The sequence below is a fragment of the Empidonax traillii genome, unplaced genomic scaffold (genome assembly GCF_003031625.1).
Source record: "Empidonax traillii isolate 1590-97213 ecotype Southwest subspecies unplaced genomic scaffold, ASM303162v1 scaffold407:size753175, whole genome shotgun sequence".
NCBI classification, from domain to species: Eukaryota; Metazoa; Chordata; class Aves; order Passeriformes; family Tyrannidae; genus Empidonax; species Empidonax traillii.
The window spans coordinates 278,495-294,262 of record NW_020955600.1 but is presented as its reverse complement, the minus strand read 5'-3'; the positions used below and the strand labels follow the sequence as shown (position 1 = coordinate 294,262).

Below are 15,768 nucleotides of genomic sequence, written 5' to 3'. Positions count from 1 at the left end.
CTGCCCCTCCATTTAGCTGTGCCCAGAGGTGCCTGCATGTGAGGAAACACCATGCTCCTTGTCAATTGGGGGGGATCAGGGTTCCAGAAACCAGATTTTATTCACCTGTTCTGCCCAAAGCCAAAGGAAGACTGTCCCCTTGAGAACCCATTCTGGTATTTTCTCTAATCCCAGGAGAACTGCCCCACGTGAAGGTACCTCAGCTATTTTCCAGAAATACAAATCCATGGCCTAGTGGAACACATTTTCTGCATGTTCTACTTCGTCCTGATCTCCAGTCCCAGATTTCCCTTTATAACACACTCCTCTATTCTTAGTTTTACCTCCTGCATCGTATCCTTCTCCCTTCTTTCACCTGCACTCTCTGGATTTGGAAAAGCCTGCATCTCCCCTTTCCTTGCCTCCATCCCAGACCACCATTGATTCCTCTGCGATGCCACCTCTCCAGATTCATCCCAACTCCAAGGATGAATCTCATCCTAACCTACTGTAAGCTCTCTTCCCATTTCTCTCTGTTGCTTTAAGTCAATTATCTAAATGTGAATGTATTTAACACCCTGCAGTGACAGTCTGAGACACGGGGAGGGGACAGGCTTGGAAGAGAGGAGGGAGGTCAGAGGAGATGCTGCAAACTTGGAGCTGACTGCTCATGTTCTGGGCCATTCTGCTGGGAATCTCAGTGTCTGGCTGTCAGCAAAGGCAGCCATTTCCTTGGATTCCTGTCTCAAACCCTCCCTCACCTGCCTGCAAACGTGATGTCTGATCTTTGAGGAGCCTGCCTGGCCTCCTGGGTTACCTCCTTCTTGCCTCAGTGCTTCAGTCCAGCCCCCAGGACTGCAGCCAGGCAGGACAAGGGGCAGGAGGAGACGGAGGGACGCTCTGGAAGCAGCGAGGGGGCAGCTCCTTGAGCCCTGTGCCCACAGCAGAGACACTCAGTCAGCAGCCACACAACCCAGAGCTTTCCTGTGCTGGGAAAGCACCAGCTCCTGCAAGGCCATGGCAGCAGAGCCTCCCCCCCTGGAAGGGTGGGAGGCTCTGCTGCCATGGCCTTGCAGGAGCAAGGCTCTCAGCTCTGCCCATGCACATCCTCTGCCAAGAACTGGATTCAACACAAGGCACCCTCGGCAGCCCTGAGCGCTGAGGATGGACAAGGAACAGGAAACCTCCCTCACAAATGCCACCAAATACAGGAGAAATGTCATGCTGGCCTTTCAGGAGACTGCTGGGGATGACACCTGATGACACCTGGTAGACTCAGGACTTAATTCTGCCAAGTCAAAATACCAGAAGCCTTGGACGCTGATGGACTTCTCCCAGTCTCTTAAGCAGGCTGAGAACACGGCCGGGGAGAGGGAACCTCCAGGTGATCAGGCAGCTCTAATGCCTGTGCTGCACGACCCGATCCCCCGGATTAAAAAGATCAGAATAAATAACACAGTGTGGCCCCAGCCCTGCCACTCACACGGGATTACTGCCTAAGGAAAATTCCCTGTGTGTGGACAACAGCCCACCCCGACCACCTCAGCCCAGCCTGGGAGATGGAGCGTGTCCTCTCCAAAGAGGGTTGATCCTACAGAAACCCTGGGGCTTCCCTCTTCCAGTGCCCTGTGCTCACCACCACAGCCACCTCCTGCTGTTCCTCCAGACACAACAGGAGGGAAATCCAGAATACCCCAGGACACTCCACTGACTGCCCACCTGCCTCACATCCAGGGGGGGGAACCTTTCCACGGCCACTGCAAGGAAAGAGGGATTCAAATGAACTGTGGGAGGAAGCTCAAAATAATCCAGAAAGCTCAAGCATCTGCAAGACCAATGCTTTGCTCTACAATTCTGCATTGATTTCTTGCCTCAAATAGATTTCTAGATGGATTGCAATTAAAGTGAGTTACACAATGCTGTAAAAACGTTACTCATTTCCGTTTCAGATTTTATTTTTGCATCTTTGCTTTCTAGATCCTTTTGCATTTCAACAGCCACCCCTTGGATCTTAACTATCTTTTTCTTTCCTCTCTCCTTCTGGCTGAACTGCTCTGCTTCCATTTTTACCTTTCCTTACTCCAAGGATGATGCTGGTGGTGGCTGACACAGCCTTGTAACAGTGCCTGGGAAGGGCTGGTCAGTGGTGAAAATCCCCGCTGTGAGCTCTGACTGCAGCTGCTGAGAGAGCCTCGGAAACCTCTGAGCATTTATCAGAGCTAATTCTTTTGTGAGCCGCCCTGAACCCCCAGGATACCCTTGTCACATGCCTGCAGGACATCCATTTCCAGCTATTGTCCTGATTCTTCCTCAGAAGCCACAGGGAGGGAGGAAAACAGTGAGGAAGGCTGGACTACAGGAAAAGAGATTTACTTTTCTGAAAACCTTGTAAAGCAGGTCCAGCTACCACTGAAAAGGGCACTGCTGCCATTAGCCTCGTTCCAGCCCTTTGCTGCACCAGGATGGACATGAAAACATGATAAAACACAGAATTTCCAGCCAGGCCAGCAGTAGGAATGTCAGACACCAAGCCCAGCCCTCCAGAGCATCAGGGTTGAGTTTTACAGATGAACTGGGCTCTTACAAGGACCCAGTGAGAGACAGGAGGTTTGGATGGGATACTGGGGAGAAATCCTTCCCTGGGAGGGTGGGCAGGCCCTGGCACAGGTTGCCCAGAGAAGCTGTGGCTGCCCCAGCCCTGGAAGTGTCCAAGGCCAAGTTGGAGCAACCTGGGCTGGTGGAAGGTGTCCCTGCCATGGCAGGGGGTGACACTGGATGGGCTTTAAGGACCCTTCCAACCCAAACCATTCCATGATTCTAGGATTCCATGATTATGAGCACAGCAGTCCCTCTGCACTCACCCAATACAACCTCAGTCTTGAGCTGCTGTGGATAATACAGAAAACTGCTGGTATTCCCAAGCCTTTGATCTTCATTTGACTTTTGAGGGTTTTCAGGTACCGTTTTCATTTTAAAATAGAAAAAGTACTCAAGTATTTATATAGCACAAAGGCTTTAAAGGCTTTAAAACTTCAGAAAAGATTTTTAAGATGCCAGAATAAAAAATGTCAAGTATTATTGTTGCTTGAATTTCAACCTGAGTTGGAAAAACCCTGAAAAGTTAAAACTGTAGAAACAGAAAGGCAGAAAGGGCAGTAAAACCCAAACCCACTGGAGTGATGGAGAGATGTTTTCAGCTGTGGGAGACCTGCTCAAAGAAAGAGGGAAGCCTTCCACAGCCAGCTGAGAATAACGACTACAGACACCTCCCACCAGGTTTGACAAAACAGGAGGGAACATGCCCCAGGCAACAACACCCCGCTCTGGGAGAGGATGGAGGAACACAGGAGCTCTGAAAGGAACGGACTGGGAAGTAAGATGTGAGCTGGTGTCACTCAGCCAGAGACAGCACGTCTCTAGGAGACAGCACTTCCAGGCAATCCCAGCATCCAGAGCAGGGCTGGGCTGCCTTGCACGGCTTTTGTGCCCTTCCTTCGTGCACCCTGAGTCTCTCCTGGCTCAGAGACCAGGATTATGGGTACCTGGAATGGTTCTGCCCTGCAGTCTGTGCCGTGAAAGGCTGAACAGCTGCTACTGCAAAGCTACTATTTTTACTTAGGTATTTCTACTTAATGCAGATTAATTTCTTAACAGCACAGAAATACCACAAAAGGCTTAGAGAAACAAAAAAAGCCTCATTTGGATCAATTAATAACGCAGAGCAAGCGCATTATTAATGAGTAACAATTGAAGGCTCTAACGAGGTGCAGAGCCCTTCCCTAGCTGAGTGCTGGAAAAACAGGGGCAAAAATAAGGCTGTGATCTGGTGCTGCACATGCAAAATATCTGAGGCCAAATTAATCTTTGGTGGAGCCCTGCTGACATCACTGTTGGGATCTCGGGTGGAATTCAAGATGTTGCTTTATACTGAAGGACAGAGCAGCCTGGGTGGGAGCTCAGCTCTGCCAGGGACCCCTGCAGAGCCCCTGTCCCCCCTTCCCTTTGCCACAGAGGGGGAGAGGCATTTTCCAGCAATCCAGAGTCTGCTACAATCCCACCTGCCGTCAGTACAGCTCTTTCCATTCTCACCTGCCAAATCCTTGAACACAAAAGGGCAATTTCCTTCCACCTGTTTTACAGAAAGAGAAACAAAGGTGCAGGAAGATGAAACAGCCTCTGCAGCATCACCCATGGGGTCTTGAGAGGTGGGAATGGGGGGCAGTTCCCCCAAATCCCAGCCCTGGGAGCATCCCATCGTTCCCCAACTGCTCCAAACTCTGGACAGACGCACGGCTCAAACTAGGCTTTTGAATAAAACATGGAGAGCCCTGATGGATGGTGGATGGAAGAGCACACCCCCTGTGCTGAGCTCATGAGAATTTCTGGTTACTACAGAGATTTCTGTGGTTTTAAAAATATAGAGGATTTAAATTCTCTTGTCTCCAAACATCAGAAACTGGAGAGCTAATGGGGGTGAAGACAGAGTGCTCTGGATAAACAGGTTATTCCGTCACCATCAATTACTGCATCTCTCTCCATTTGCTCTCCAGCGTGTGCCTCAGACACCGTCCCAGACAGGGCACGGAGCTGCCTGCACTCCTGCTTTCAGCCAGCCTGGCAATTTACTGCCTCCTTGGGAAGGCTTTGATACTGGAAAACCACAGCAGAGCTTTCTCTTTGCTTGAAAGGCACCCACGGGCTCAGGCACAGTGGAAGTGTTTGCAGTGCCCTGGGAGATGAAAGCGGTTCAGAACCTTTCGCTTTCATTGGGCAAATTAAAAACAAGCAAGTCCTTTCCCTTCTTTCCTTTCACTCTGCTGATGCCCATTCCCCTCCTAGGCTTTAGAGGCATCCTACTGAAATACAGGGATTCAGAGCAGCCTGGAATTCAGCCTGGCATTGGAGATGGAGACACAGAGAGCACTGTGCTGAGGATGGGAGCACCCAGCACTGCCCAGTGCTCCGTGCCCACTGCTCCCCAGCCCCACATGGGTGTGGGATGGAGCCCAGGGGGGAGGATTGAACCCCCTGATGTTACTGCTCTCTGACTTCCAGATCCATCTTCCTCAGCTTCTTGTTTGTGCTCCTCTGTGTCTCCACAGTTCGTGCTGCTCCCCCCTCCCTGCCCCGTGCACTGGGAGCGTGTCCACCCTCGGCCCTGCTGTGAAGGCACAGGATACCCCACCCTGGGCACCCACGGGACCAGGCAAGGGCTCATCCAGCTGCGGGAGCCTTAAAACGGTGTTGAACCACCTCCAAATGCCCCCCTGCGTGGGTACAGCTGGCACAGCGAGGGAGGGGGCGAGCAGAGGAGCAGGAGCCCAGGGCTAAAAGTGGCTGTTGACTTCACTGTCCCAGTTGGGTGTAGGTGGGGGAGGTGGGTGGCCGTGAGCAGCGGGGAGGCGGAGGGGGCAGCAGCTATTTCCAGCTGCACTCATGTGCCATTTCTCTCCGTGCTGAGATTTTATAGAAAACAGCAGGAGGTGGGGAGTGGGGGGAACCAAAAAGGAAAATCACAGAGTCTTTGCAGGAAAAACATGTTAAGGAACAGGAGAAAAGTCATTACCATCATCACAGCCCTGAGATTCTGCTACAGAAACAGAGGGGTTTAAAAATATAGCAGAACCCAAGGCTACTGGGACTACTTTCCTGCACTGGACACAACAGTGTGGGACGGGAAATGAGGCCACTTGACCAAGGGGCACCAAAATGATGGTAAAAGCTGCTGCTTGCAGAAACCCTCCTTCCTAATAAACTGCAAGATTTTCTTCGCTCCCAGAGATTATGTAATATGTTCTTGCCTGCTGCTGACTCATATTTTCCAAAATGTATCTGGGAAGGAAAACATATGTGTTTTAATGCCTAGGTTTCCCTGCCATGTAAAAAGCAGCAGAGAGGCAGGTGCAGCCCTGCACACGCATGTGCACATTGCCATGTGTGGGGATGAGAGAGGGACAGCCGGGAATCTGCTCGAGAAACACCGAGATTAAACCAGCACCGTTTTCTGGGGCAAAACACAGCAACTCTGTAACACAGTGTAGGAGGGGAGCAAGGAACTGGGAAGCTACGGGGGGAGATGGCAAAGTAAGAAGCACCGAGAACGCACTGCCAACAACCTCCAGCCAAACCTGGGTGCTGGGGATGAAACACAGGCTCGGCCTGAGCTTCAAATCCAGCTGGGAAAATGGGGATTGTGGCACTTGGGGCCACTGTGGCAATCTGCAAATGGCAGTGGGCTGAGAGCGCCACGGGCTCAGCAGCACCCACCCTGCGGAGGGGTGCTGGGGCAGCGGGGTCAGCGCTTCCCGAGCTCCATCAGTCCACAGTCTCACTCCTGTAAACGCCTGCGAACACACTCTGGGTGTGCACCAAAGAAGCCAGGCTTCTCCAGATTGAAGATTCATAATTCTAAGGCAGCCAGTAAGTCTTAAGCATATTTGTTCCCAGCCTGCAGATTTGGGAGGTTTAGTTTCTTCGCTCTGTGCGTGTGTGCACTTTTAATTCTTTAGGAAAGACTTTTTGACACTTTTGCAAAACCCTCAGTGCCCAGGAGATGGGATCGATCTGCTGCTGGGCATCAGATGAGAGATCCATCTCCCCTGGACCAGAGGAGACTGAAAATCTATCCAGATGTCAACTCCTGATCACGAAATCAAGGCAGATGCTCTCCACCGATGACAGCCGAGTTTCCCTGCACTGTCTCCTCCTTGTGCCTGTGTGTTTGGGCAGAAGCAGGACACGATTTGCCAGTGCAGCTCTGTGTGCCCCACAGCAGGGACAGCCCCTTACACAAACCTATGGAGAGGGACAGGCCTGTCCTTCAGCCCTGCATCAGTACACATATATACACATCCCAATACATGGGCACTTTTAGCATTCCCTGGTTTATTCATCCGGCTTTCCATATGTATGGCACCAGGGTAAGACAATTCAATTTTAGCACCTACAACCTCAACCGAGCCAACTGTCAGTTAAAGGATGCTCTTTCTTGTTTTACAACAACTTTAAAATGTTTCATCTGGATTCAAAACCCGTCCTCTGTAATTGCTACTTTTTAACTAAATTCTCCTAGAACTTCACAAAAGACCGAAAAACATCCAACCTGCCTAAAAGGTTTCGGAATAAACCTTAAAAACAAACATTAAAGATCGATCACGCTTTTCCAAGATTGTACTAAAACTGACTGAAGCTCAACTAGATAAGGAAAAGAGAGTTGCATTAAATTAATCAGCACCTTATCAAGCCAGGAAGAAAGAACTGCAGATAACAAGCCTTCCCTAAATTTGGTATCAGAACAGAAACTTCAACGCACAACGTACTGAGCAAACCTTGTCAGATATGCTGAATACAATGCAGGGGAGTGGAGCAGCAGAAATAGCAGGGGAATAGAAATGGTCCATAGAAATCCTTTGAAAAAACCTGTTTTCTGATAATGTCAGCAAGAGCCTGATGCTTTTGTCAAACAGAACAATTTTACTTGACTAAACTTTTCTACAGATATGCCCAGCAAATTAACCCACTGCTTATTGGGGTAAAAGACTGATCCTTAGGGGTTTGCTCTCAATTTCTGCTTGTATAGGTGAGGCCATATTGCATTTTGTCGGTAACAAGAAAACAGTTGTGAATGCAGTTCGGATCTTTGCTGCTTTGAAAGCCCCCAGAGTCTGGCCAGTTCCTCTCCTGGAATCCTTCAGGGTGAGCTGCAGCCGCTCTCACCGCTCTGAGCTCCCTTGCAGGGCCTTAAAAATCCAAAAACTGGCACCAAGAGCAGCTCAGCCCTTGGAAAAGAGACACTTTGGAGACTGTGGAGAGGGAACTGATGTGAACAAACCCAGCTGGCAACATCCAGGGATTCTCAGGGGCTGCCCGTGAGCTGTGGGTTCTGACAGGGCACGGCCCGCACGCTCACCTGCAGACAGGTGACAGCTCCCCAGCACTCCAGGCAGGTCACCAGGGGAGGCGGGGGGGGAGCAGGGATGGGGACAGGCACCACGGCCTTGGGAGGCAATGGGACAGCCAGGCATGCTGCCTTCCCAGCAGGAGCAGTGGGAAGGACACTCCAGCTTCAGTTCCCCCCGGCAAAAGCAGAGACACGCTGGGGCAGGACGGTGACAGCACAGCAGCTTTGCTGGAGCACAGGACACCAGAGCACTGGGCTGTGCTGGGGCAGGGAGGTAATCTAACAACAATGAGCAGTCCAGAAATCAACTTTGGGCTTTAGCCAAAAAAAAAAATAAAAGGGAAAACAAAGGGCCAGGCTGCCTCAGCCCCGTGCCGCGGCCATGGGGTGATGCTTTCTCCTGAGACCGCTCTGCCACCTTGCCGGGCAGCCACGCGGGGCTGTCCCCTGTCCCCAGCACCGGGAGGGTCCAGCTGTGTGTCCTGCCGGCCCTGGGCGGTGCTGGAGGGGGACAGCCCCTCCTGGAGCCGCCCCGGCTGGCCGAGCAGAGCGCTCCGCAGGCGGCCCCAGCCCCGCTCAGCCGCGGCTGCTGCCGAAAATAGCCCCGCGCTCCGTGCCAGCAGCCCATCCGTTTGTTATATATGTCTCAGCTGATGCAAAGGAAGGGGCAGGCGCTGAACCACATGGGCCCTTCACACGGGCACGGGCACGCTGTGCTGCTCCCGGCGCCGGCTCTGCTGGGGGCTCCCAAATCCTCCGGGGGAGATGCCCCACAGCGCTGGAGCAGCTCACCCCACGGCCCCCAGCGCCAGCCTGTCCTCTGACACTGCCACACGGCACGGTTTGGGTAAAACTGTACCAGCCAGAATGCAGACACCATGGCGTGCCTGCCCTGCCTCACCCACAGCCCCGTGCCCTGCTCCTGCTCCTGCTCCCAGCCCCACAACCCCACCGTGCCTCAGCTTGTGCCCCACATCACAGGCACTGTGATGGCAGCGGGGGTAGCTCCCAAAGTAGCACATTCCTATGAAATTTTCTGTAGGGATAAACCAGAGTCGGGTGAAATGTAGACCTATTTCTTTAAATACCTTCCTGCACATGCTCCCTTCACCCCCTAAAATTCTTTAGTGTGGGTGGTGAAGCTTTTAGGCCTGTCCAATGTGCTCACCGACAGCAGAGCTCCGGGGGCTTCCTGCCCTGAGCTCAGATGCCCTTGTGAACACACCATCTGAAAATAAGGGAGTAATACTCTACAAAAGCTGGGATTAAGGAGTGAAGGCTGCACAGCCCTTTGATGGTGAGAAGGCCAGGAGGGTTAGAGCCAACCTGGCCCTCTGTGGGCACTTGCACATTAAGACTCATTTCCACTCAGGAAAGAAATCCAACCACAACTAATAAAACAAAGGAAATAAATCACAGTTCTTTCAGCAGCTCTTCCTCCAGGAGCATCTATTTTTAGTGAGAACCATCAATCTCTACAGTTTGCTGTCTACAACAGCCCCCACAGGCAAAATCCAGCTACGCTGGGCCAATGTGGGCACACACACATTGCCCACCTGTGCTGCCGTTCCCGCACCAACCAGCCAGAACACCACCACAGAAAGGGGAGAAACAGGAGTCCATCGGGCTTGGCTGCTCCACGGTACTGGATGATGTTCCCCCTCCCCAGCCGGGAAAGAGGAGGCACAAGGCAGAACAGCAACGTGCCCAGGGCCACACAGTAAGTCAGTGGCAAAGCCAGGACCCGGCAGAATTATCCTCTATAACCCCTGAACAAGCACCCTCTTCAAACAGGCCAATTCTTGCACAACTATTAACATGTGGGAGTTTTCCTCAAGCTTCCCAACTTCTGGTCATTGGAGACTCCGCAGCTAAGAGACAAATCACTGCGTTCTACCAAAATAGCCCTCCCAGCATTTCACTGGGAGATACGGATTGAACACGATTATCACACCCAGCTGAGAAAATACACACTGCAAACGCAAAATCCAGGAATCCAGGACCCCCCTCCCCGACAGACAGAGATGCATCATCACAGCACAGAGCACACGGACACAACACGGCAGCGCACACACACACATGCACCAGGCACAACGGAGCATTCCCTGAGCACACAAACCAAGGACCACAGCAAAATGAAATGACAATACAGAGAGGGGTTCTAGTCACAAATTAAAACAAAACCAAAAAAAAAACAAAACAAAAAAAAACCAAACAGACCCACAAACTTACATGGATTTTTGGCAATTTTCCTTCAGACATTATACACAGCAGCTGGGCTGTGTACTGAATACCTGATCCGAAAAGAAATATAACCACATTATGCAAACAGATGGGGGCAGGAATCAGGTGAACATGCAGCTCTTAACAACACTCATCTACGGGCTGAGAAAGCACCTCTGCATTCCCACAGAAGGGCTCGGATCGGGGCAGATCTTCATTCACTACAAAGCAAAAGCAAGCGCTGTGCTGCTGCCATCCCGGGGGAAGAGCCAAATGGCAGGACAGCACAGAGCCATCGCGTCAGAGTCCTCTGAGCGGTACCGTCCCCTTTAACTTGTCATGTGAGCTTTAAAACAGAGGTGGGAAATATCCAGGGTGGGGGAGGAAGCCTTTAGAAACCCGAAAGGAAGCCCTTTATCGGCCTTAAAGAAAGAGCATTAAAATCACCGTGCAGGCAGGACGAGCCGGACGGGATCATCCCGACACGTCAGCTCTCTGGGAAGCACTCAGAGAGGGGGACATCACCCCCATCACCCTTTCCCTGTGGTGAGGGGGGTGCCTGAACCTTTAAGACAATGGATTGCCGTTCAGGAGGAATGGACTTTTTATGGACTGTGGGAAACAGGGTTGCTATGATACAGGCAGAGGCATTTTCATGAATCCTGTGGCAAATAACATTGAATCCTGCTTAAGCAGACAAACAGCAAGGCAGGTCTCCCCTCACCCAGCCTCAGCAAACACACAGCAGCAAGCACTGAAAGAGATTTTATGCATTATAAATATGCTATTTGCAGACAAATGAATATTTTTTTCTTTGGGGCCTCATTTTCCAGAGGGTCAGCGCTTTGGTTCCTTAAAAGGAATGATCCCTCTTCCTCATCCCTGGGCTTGAGCATCCTCACAAATGTGAAGAACTCAGTGATCACAAACCCAGGGGGAGTCACGGGGGTGAACTTCCCCCAGGAACCCGACTGTGATCAGCCCCAGGCGTGACCCGGACCGTCCCACGGAGCTCAGGGAGAAGGGAAGCTCCACTACACGGAGATGTTTCACAGCGTGCAAATGACACCCCGAATTTTGCAAGCACAGTCACTTACGAGCACGGGGGATCTACCACAAGCCACTGGGACCGCTGTCACCCCAAAAAGCTCCTAATGCGGGATGTCAGGGACGGAGCCGCTCCTGAAAAGCACGGCAAGACGGAGTTGTTTCAGTGGCTCCTCTCCCGCAAAGCCAGCGCTCCCAGGCCCCGCTGCAGCCCCGGGGAACGCCACACTCTGGGGCTGGGGCACGTGGCTCAGGGCCCACTCGAGGAGGTGGTCACTGAGGCCTGGGGTGGGAAACGGAGATCAAACCAAACAAGCAGCAAGCCCAGCCCTTGCTCGCTCTTTGATTTCCTCTCTTTGCCCCAGAATTCCAACAGGAAGCCTGAAATGACAGGAACGGTGCTGCTACAACAGCAAAGTTTTGCTGTGCCCAACTTTGACATTGCTCTGCATTAACTTTCCTCCTTTAACTCCACCAGCCTTTGGGAGAATAAAAGGCAAAAACTGTAATAAAAGTAATAAGTTGTAATAAATTAATTCTCTCAAGCACGTTCCACAACGGGCAGAACTCAGCTCGCAGCGATCCCTCCCAGCAGCTGAGCGTGCACGGCCCCTCGTCCTCCCCATGCACCCCACGAGCCCAGACCCACACAGCTCCACGGAGGAACCAGAGGGGCTGGCAGCCACTCGACAGGGAAGCCCCAGTACGCTCCCCAAAGATCTCCCCACAAGAGCAAGCTCTGGATCAAGGAATGCACTGTGCACCAGGAAACCCTGCCAGGTACCGAGCATTCCTTGTAGAAATCGTATTGAAAGGTAAACCTTCGTGCCAGAGAGACGGCCCTGAGAAAATAAACATTCAGGCACAGCCACAGCCCATTGGAACTCGCTGGTTAGTTTTGGGGTTGGTTTGCTTCTCGCATTTTTCCAAACTTACTCCTCCAAATCCCTATGTCACTTAAAGCTGTTCCCCTGAAAGGATGTTTTTGGCTGCTGTTCGATCGATCCTCTCTCCATGGTGATCTCAGCTCATTTATTACATTTCTAGGAGATTCTGCAACCTGTAAAACTAATGACAGAGGATGGCTAACAGGCAAATAAGGCAAATTTGAGCTGTTTAATGACCCAAACCATCCTCAGCATCAACTTTATGTGTTTGGGTTTTTTTTAAAGAAGATTGGCTCAATCTCCTATGATGTGCTTGAAGCCAGTACCTCTTGCAGACAGCTACAAGTGAAGAGGGGGAAACGGAGTCAGCAGGCACTGGAGCATCTTCCTGGGCTTGTATCCCTGGATCCTGGCTTTTCTCCCCATTAAAACGGGCTACTGCCCCTGACACTTCTGATCAGCTTTGGGGGCTCACTGTTACCACCCCAGGACTCAGGGGAAGTTTTCTTTCTCTTTTATTTACAACTAAAACCCCTTTGAAATTGCCAAATTCGAAGGATTTAACTCAATTTTCCAGCTGGCCAAAAAGCAATCGGCTACCGAGCCCGGCTCGGCATTTAACTCACAGCAGACAGACCCTCACAGGGAAATAACTCCACATCTCCATCTACAAGCTCCAGCTTTTGTCTTTATGGATCAGCAACAAGACTTATTTTTTCCTCTCAATTAGTAGAGGACATCAGATAAATAACAGAGAGCTGGAATTAGCACGAACTAGTTAAATTATCAAGGCTGACAAATTTCAGTGATCATCAGCAAGAAATGTTCATTTTCAAACTGATTTTGTTTGTTTGTTTTGAGAAATTCTGATTTTTCTGGAGGGGAAAAAATTTATAGACAAAATCCTTAACACTTCTAACAGAAGCACAGTACACAGACATATTTTCAAGAGGAAAAGACATTGCTCTTTTCAGACGTTCCTTTCATATTCTCTCCAAACTTCACATGCTGACACTGGAGCCCCCAGCCAGCCCTGCTTCCAAGCTGTAAACATTGCAATTTTGGTCTGGAAGTACCTCTAACTAGTGGACACCTTTCCAGCAAGCCTATAATATACAACTTCACACTTCATTTTCAAGAAAAATCAATGTAAATGAAGTCACGCACAACAACCCATCTCAAAAGCTCATTATCCTGGAGGTGGCTGAAGATTTTTCTTACATACAATCCCAAAAATTATATATATGTATGTATATATATATATACATAGACACACATGAAAGAAAAGAAAGACAAAATCAGATTTATAGAAAATCAAAGCAAAACCCAACCCCTCCGTAACTGTTGCTTTAGCAAAGAATAACACAGCTTGCATTCCCCTTTTTCCTTTGATCCCTCCTTCCCAATTCGCAGACACAGAAACCACATACAACCAGAATAAAAACCCAGCAGGTTATGTTTTGGTCCCTCTCACATCTTTAAAGAAAGGAGCTGGGTTACATCAGTGTGGACGTAGAATTTGGAGGCTTTGGGGCTGAATACTGAGAAATCGAGTCAGATCATCAAGGCAACACAGATAAATACAATAAGTAGAATTTCTCTCTTTCTCTCTCTCTTTTTTTTTTTTTCCTGTGGCTGAATGTTATTTTAGCAAAGATTTAATCCTTTAATAGGATTTCTCACCCCCCCCCCCTTAAAAATGTCCAGAGCTCGATTCCATTGCACCCACCACCATCTCTCACCTGGCACCTACATGGTTACTCTCACAGACATTGCACATTAACTGCTTGCTAGAAATTGCACACAAAATGACTTATCATTAACTTGAGCCTCTATTTCAAAGGAAGCAAAACAACACAGCCAGTGCTCACCACACACAGATATTTCCACTCTGCTTCTACCTAAATAAGTAGAGCTCAATCTCGCCAGCACAGCACCAGAGCGGAATGGATCACTGTTATTATTTATCACATTTAAAACCCAGGCAAAAGCAGCTACACTTACAGGCATACTTAAAAGACAAGACATGACAAAAGATTTAGGGAGAGATAATATACCAACGTCATACATATCACAGCGAGGCCATGTTGAAGCTCAACGCGATTCCCCCCTCAGTAAGAAATCTCTCTCTCTCTCTCTCTCGCCTTTCTCTCTCTCTCTCTCCCGCTCGTGCTCTCTTGTTGAATTGCTAGTGGTAGTAGTAGCCCCCAACAGCTCAGGAGAAAAAATCCATTTAACGAGTGCCCAGGAAGAACATGAGTATGACATTCACAAGCAATAGCACCACAATCACAGCAAAAACGACCACCGTTTGAACATCCAAGGTCATGGTGCAATGCAGAACACTGTAGTGTTCGAGGTGTGGGGCTGGCAGATTTGGAGAAGTCAACCTCTGCTCTGTAAGACTGTCCATACATCCACCATGCTAGAATAGAGGAGAAAACTGTTCCTGGTTTTGGGTTGGCTCGTAATGCTTTGTGCTCTGCCTTTAGTTTCTCCCCTATCTGCTGTCTCTAGCTCATTCTGAGCCCGCTAAGTGAAGCATCATCACAACCAGTGAGCACTTGGGATGCAAAAATCCTTCCTTTAGGAAAAGAGCGAGCGCTGTCTGCAAGCTTCTCTGTCTGTCTCGTCCCCCCTGTCTCTCCCGGTCTCTCTCTCGCTGGCTGGCTCGCTTTTTAATTCAAGCCAGTGCAGATACGGCGCCCGTGTGAGTGTGACAGCTCTGCGAGCGGCTGCGGCTGCATCCCTCGGAGCGAGGCGGACCCTGGCGCATACTAATCAGCTCCAGTGACCAGGCAGCGAAGGGATCCTGGCTGTCACTCAAACGCAGAAGGAAGCGCTGGCTCCATAAATACGCGAGGCTTCCGCCCGCCGTGCCAGCGAGTGCCACGCAGACATGTCTCTGCCCTCCGCTGCGGGCGGGGAGCGCCGAGCGGGGCCGGTGCGGAGCTCCGGGAAGGCGTCTCCCAGCTCTCCGTGCCGCTCCGAGCCGCCCCTGCACCTTCCGATGGGAACGCTGACCACCCGAGCTGCGGGGAGCCTGCCCAGGGCGGGGAGGGCAGCGGGGAGAGGAGCAGCCCGTGCAACGAAAAGGCAACCCTTGGTAACCTGGAAATTCACCGTCAGCCCGAAATGTGGGGATTTGGTAGGGGGAATCGCTTTTTAGCTCTGTACAGAATCACAGAATCTCAGAATCAACCAGGCTGCAAAAGACCTCTGAGATCATCGAGTCCAGCCTCTGACCCAACCCCACCCTGTCACCCAGCCCATGGCACTGATGCCACCTTAAACACCTCCAGGGACGGTGCCTCTACCCCCTCCCTGGGCAGCCCATTCCAATGGCTGAGCACTCTCCATGGAAAGAATTTCTTCCCAATATCCAACCTAAATCTCCCCTGGCACAGCTCCAGACCGAGCCCTCTTGTCTTACTGCTGGTTCCTGGGAGAAGAGACCAACCCCCACCTGGCTCCCCCTCCTGTCAGGGAGTTGCAGACAGTGCTGAGTCTCCCCTGAGCCTCCTCTTCTCCAGGCTGAGCCCCCCCAGCCCCCTCAGCCTCCCCTCACAGGGTTTGTGCTCCAGGATGGTACTGTGCACATCACCCATCACAGACCCATACAGTCTCTCCCCTCAGCACTGCACTGGGTGTCTCCATGCAAAGAGTTAAACTGAATTCTGAGTCCACAGACAGAGATCTATAAAAGAGGGGGAGGACAGATGGAGGATCTTT

General features: G+C 50.9%; 1 protein-coding gene across 12 annotated transcripts in view; it reads right to left on the bottom strand.

Moving 5' to 3' along the window:
• ARHGEF9 (Cdc42 guanine nucleotide exchange factor 9) overlaps positions 1-15,768 on the bottom strand; it is a 207,593-nt gene that overhangs the window by 94,982 nt on the left and 96,843 nt on the right. Inside the window, exons 1-3 of one of the 12 annotated variants that reach the window (XM_027893823.1) lie at positions 14,105-14,888; positions 11,200-11,284; positions 10,112-10,173 (exon numbers count right to left, since the gene is read on the bottom strand). The exons of 8 other annotated variants lie outside the window; for them this stretch is intronic. In XM_027893823.1, coding sequence (XP_027749624.1) covers positions 10,112-10,141 — 30 coding nt within the window. In that variant the 5' untranslated portion in view covers positions 10,142-10,173; positions 11,200-11,284; positions 14,105-14,888. Of the gene's footprint in view, positions 1-10,111; positions 10,174-11,199; positions 11,285-14,093; positions 14,889-15,768 lie in introns of those variants that run through there. 3 more of the 12 variants (XM_027893825.1, XM_027893826.1, XM_027893827.1) reach the window with 3 other exon arrangements.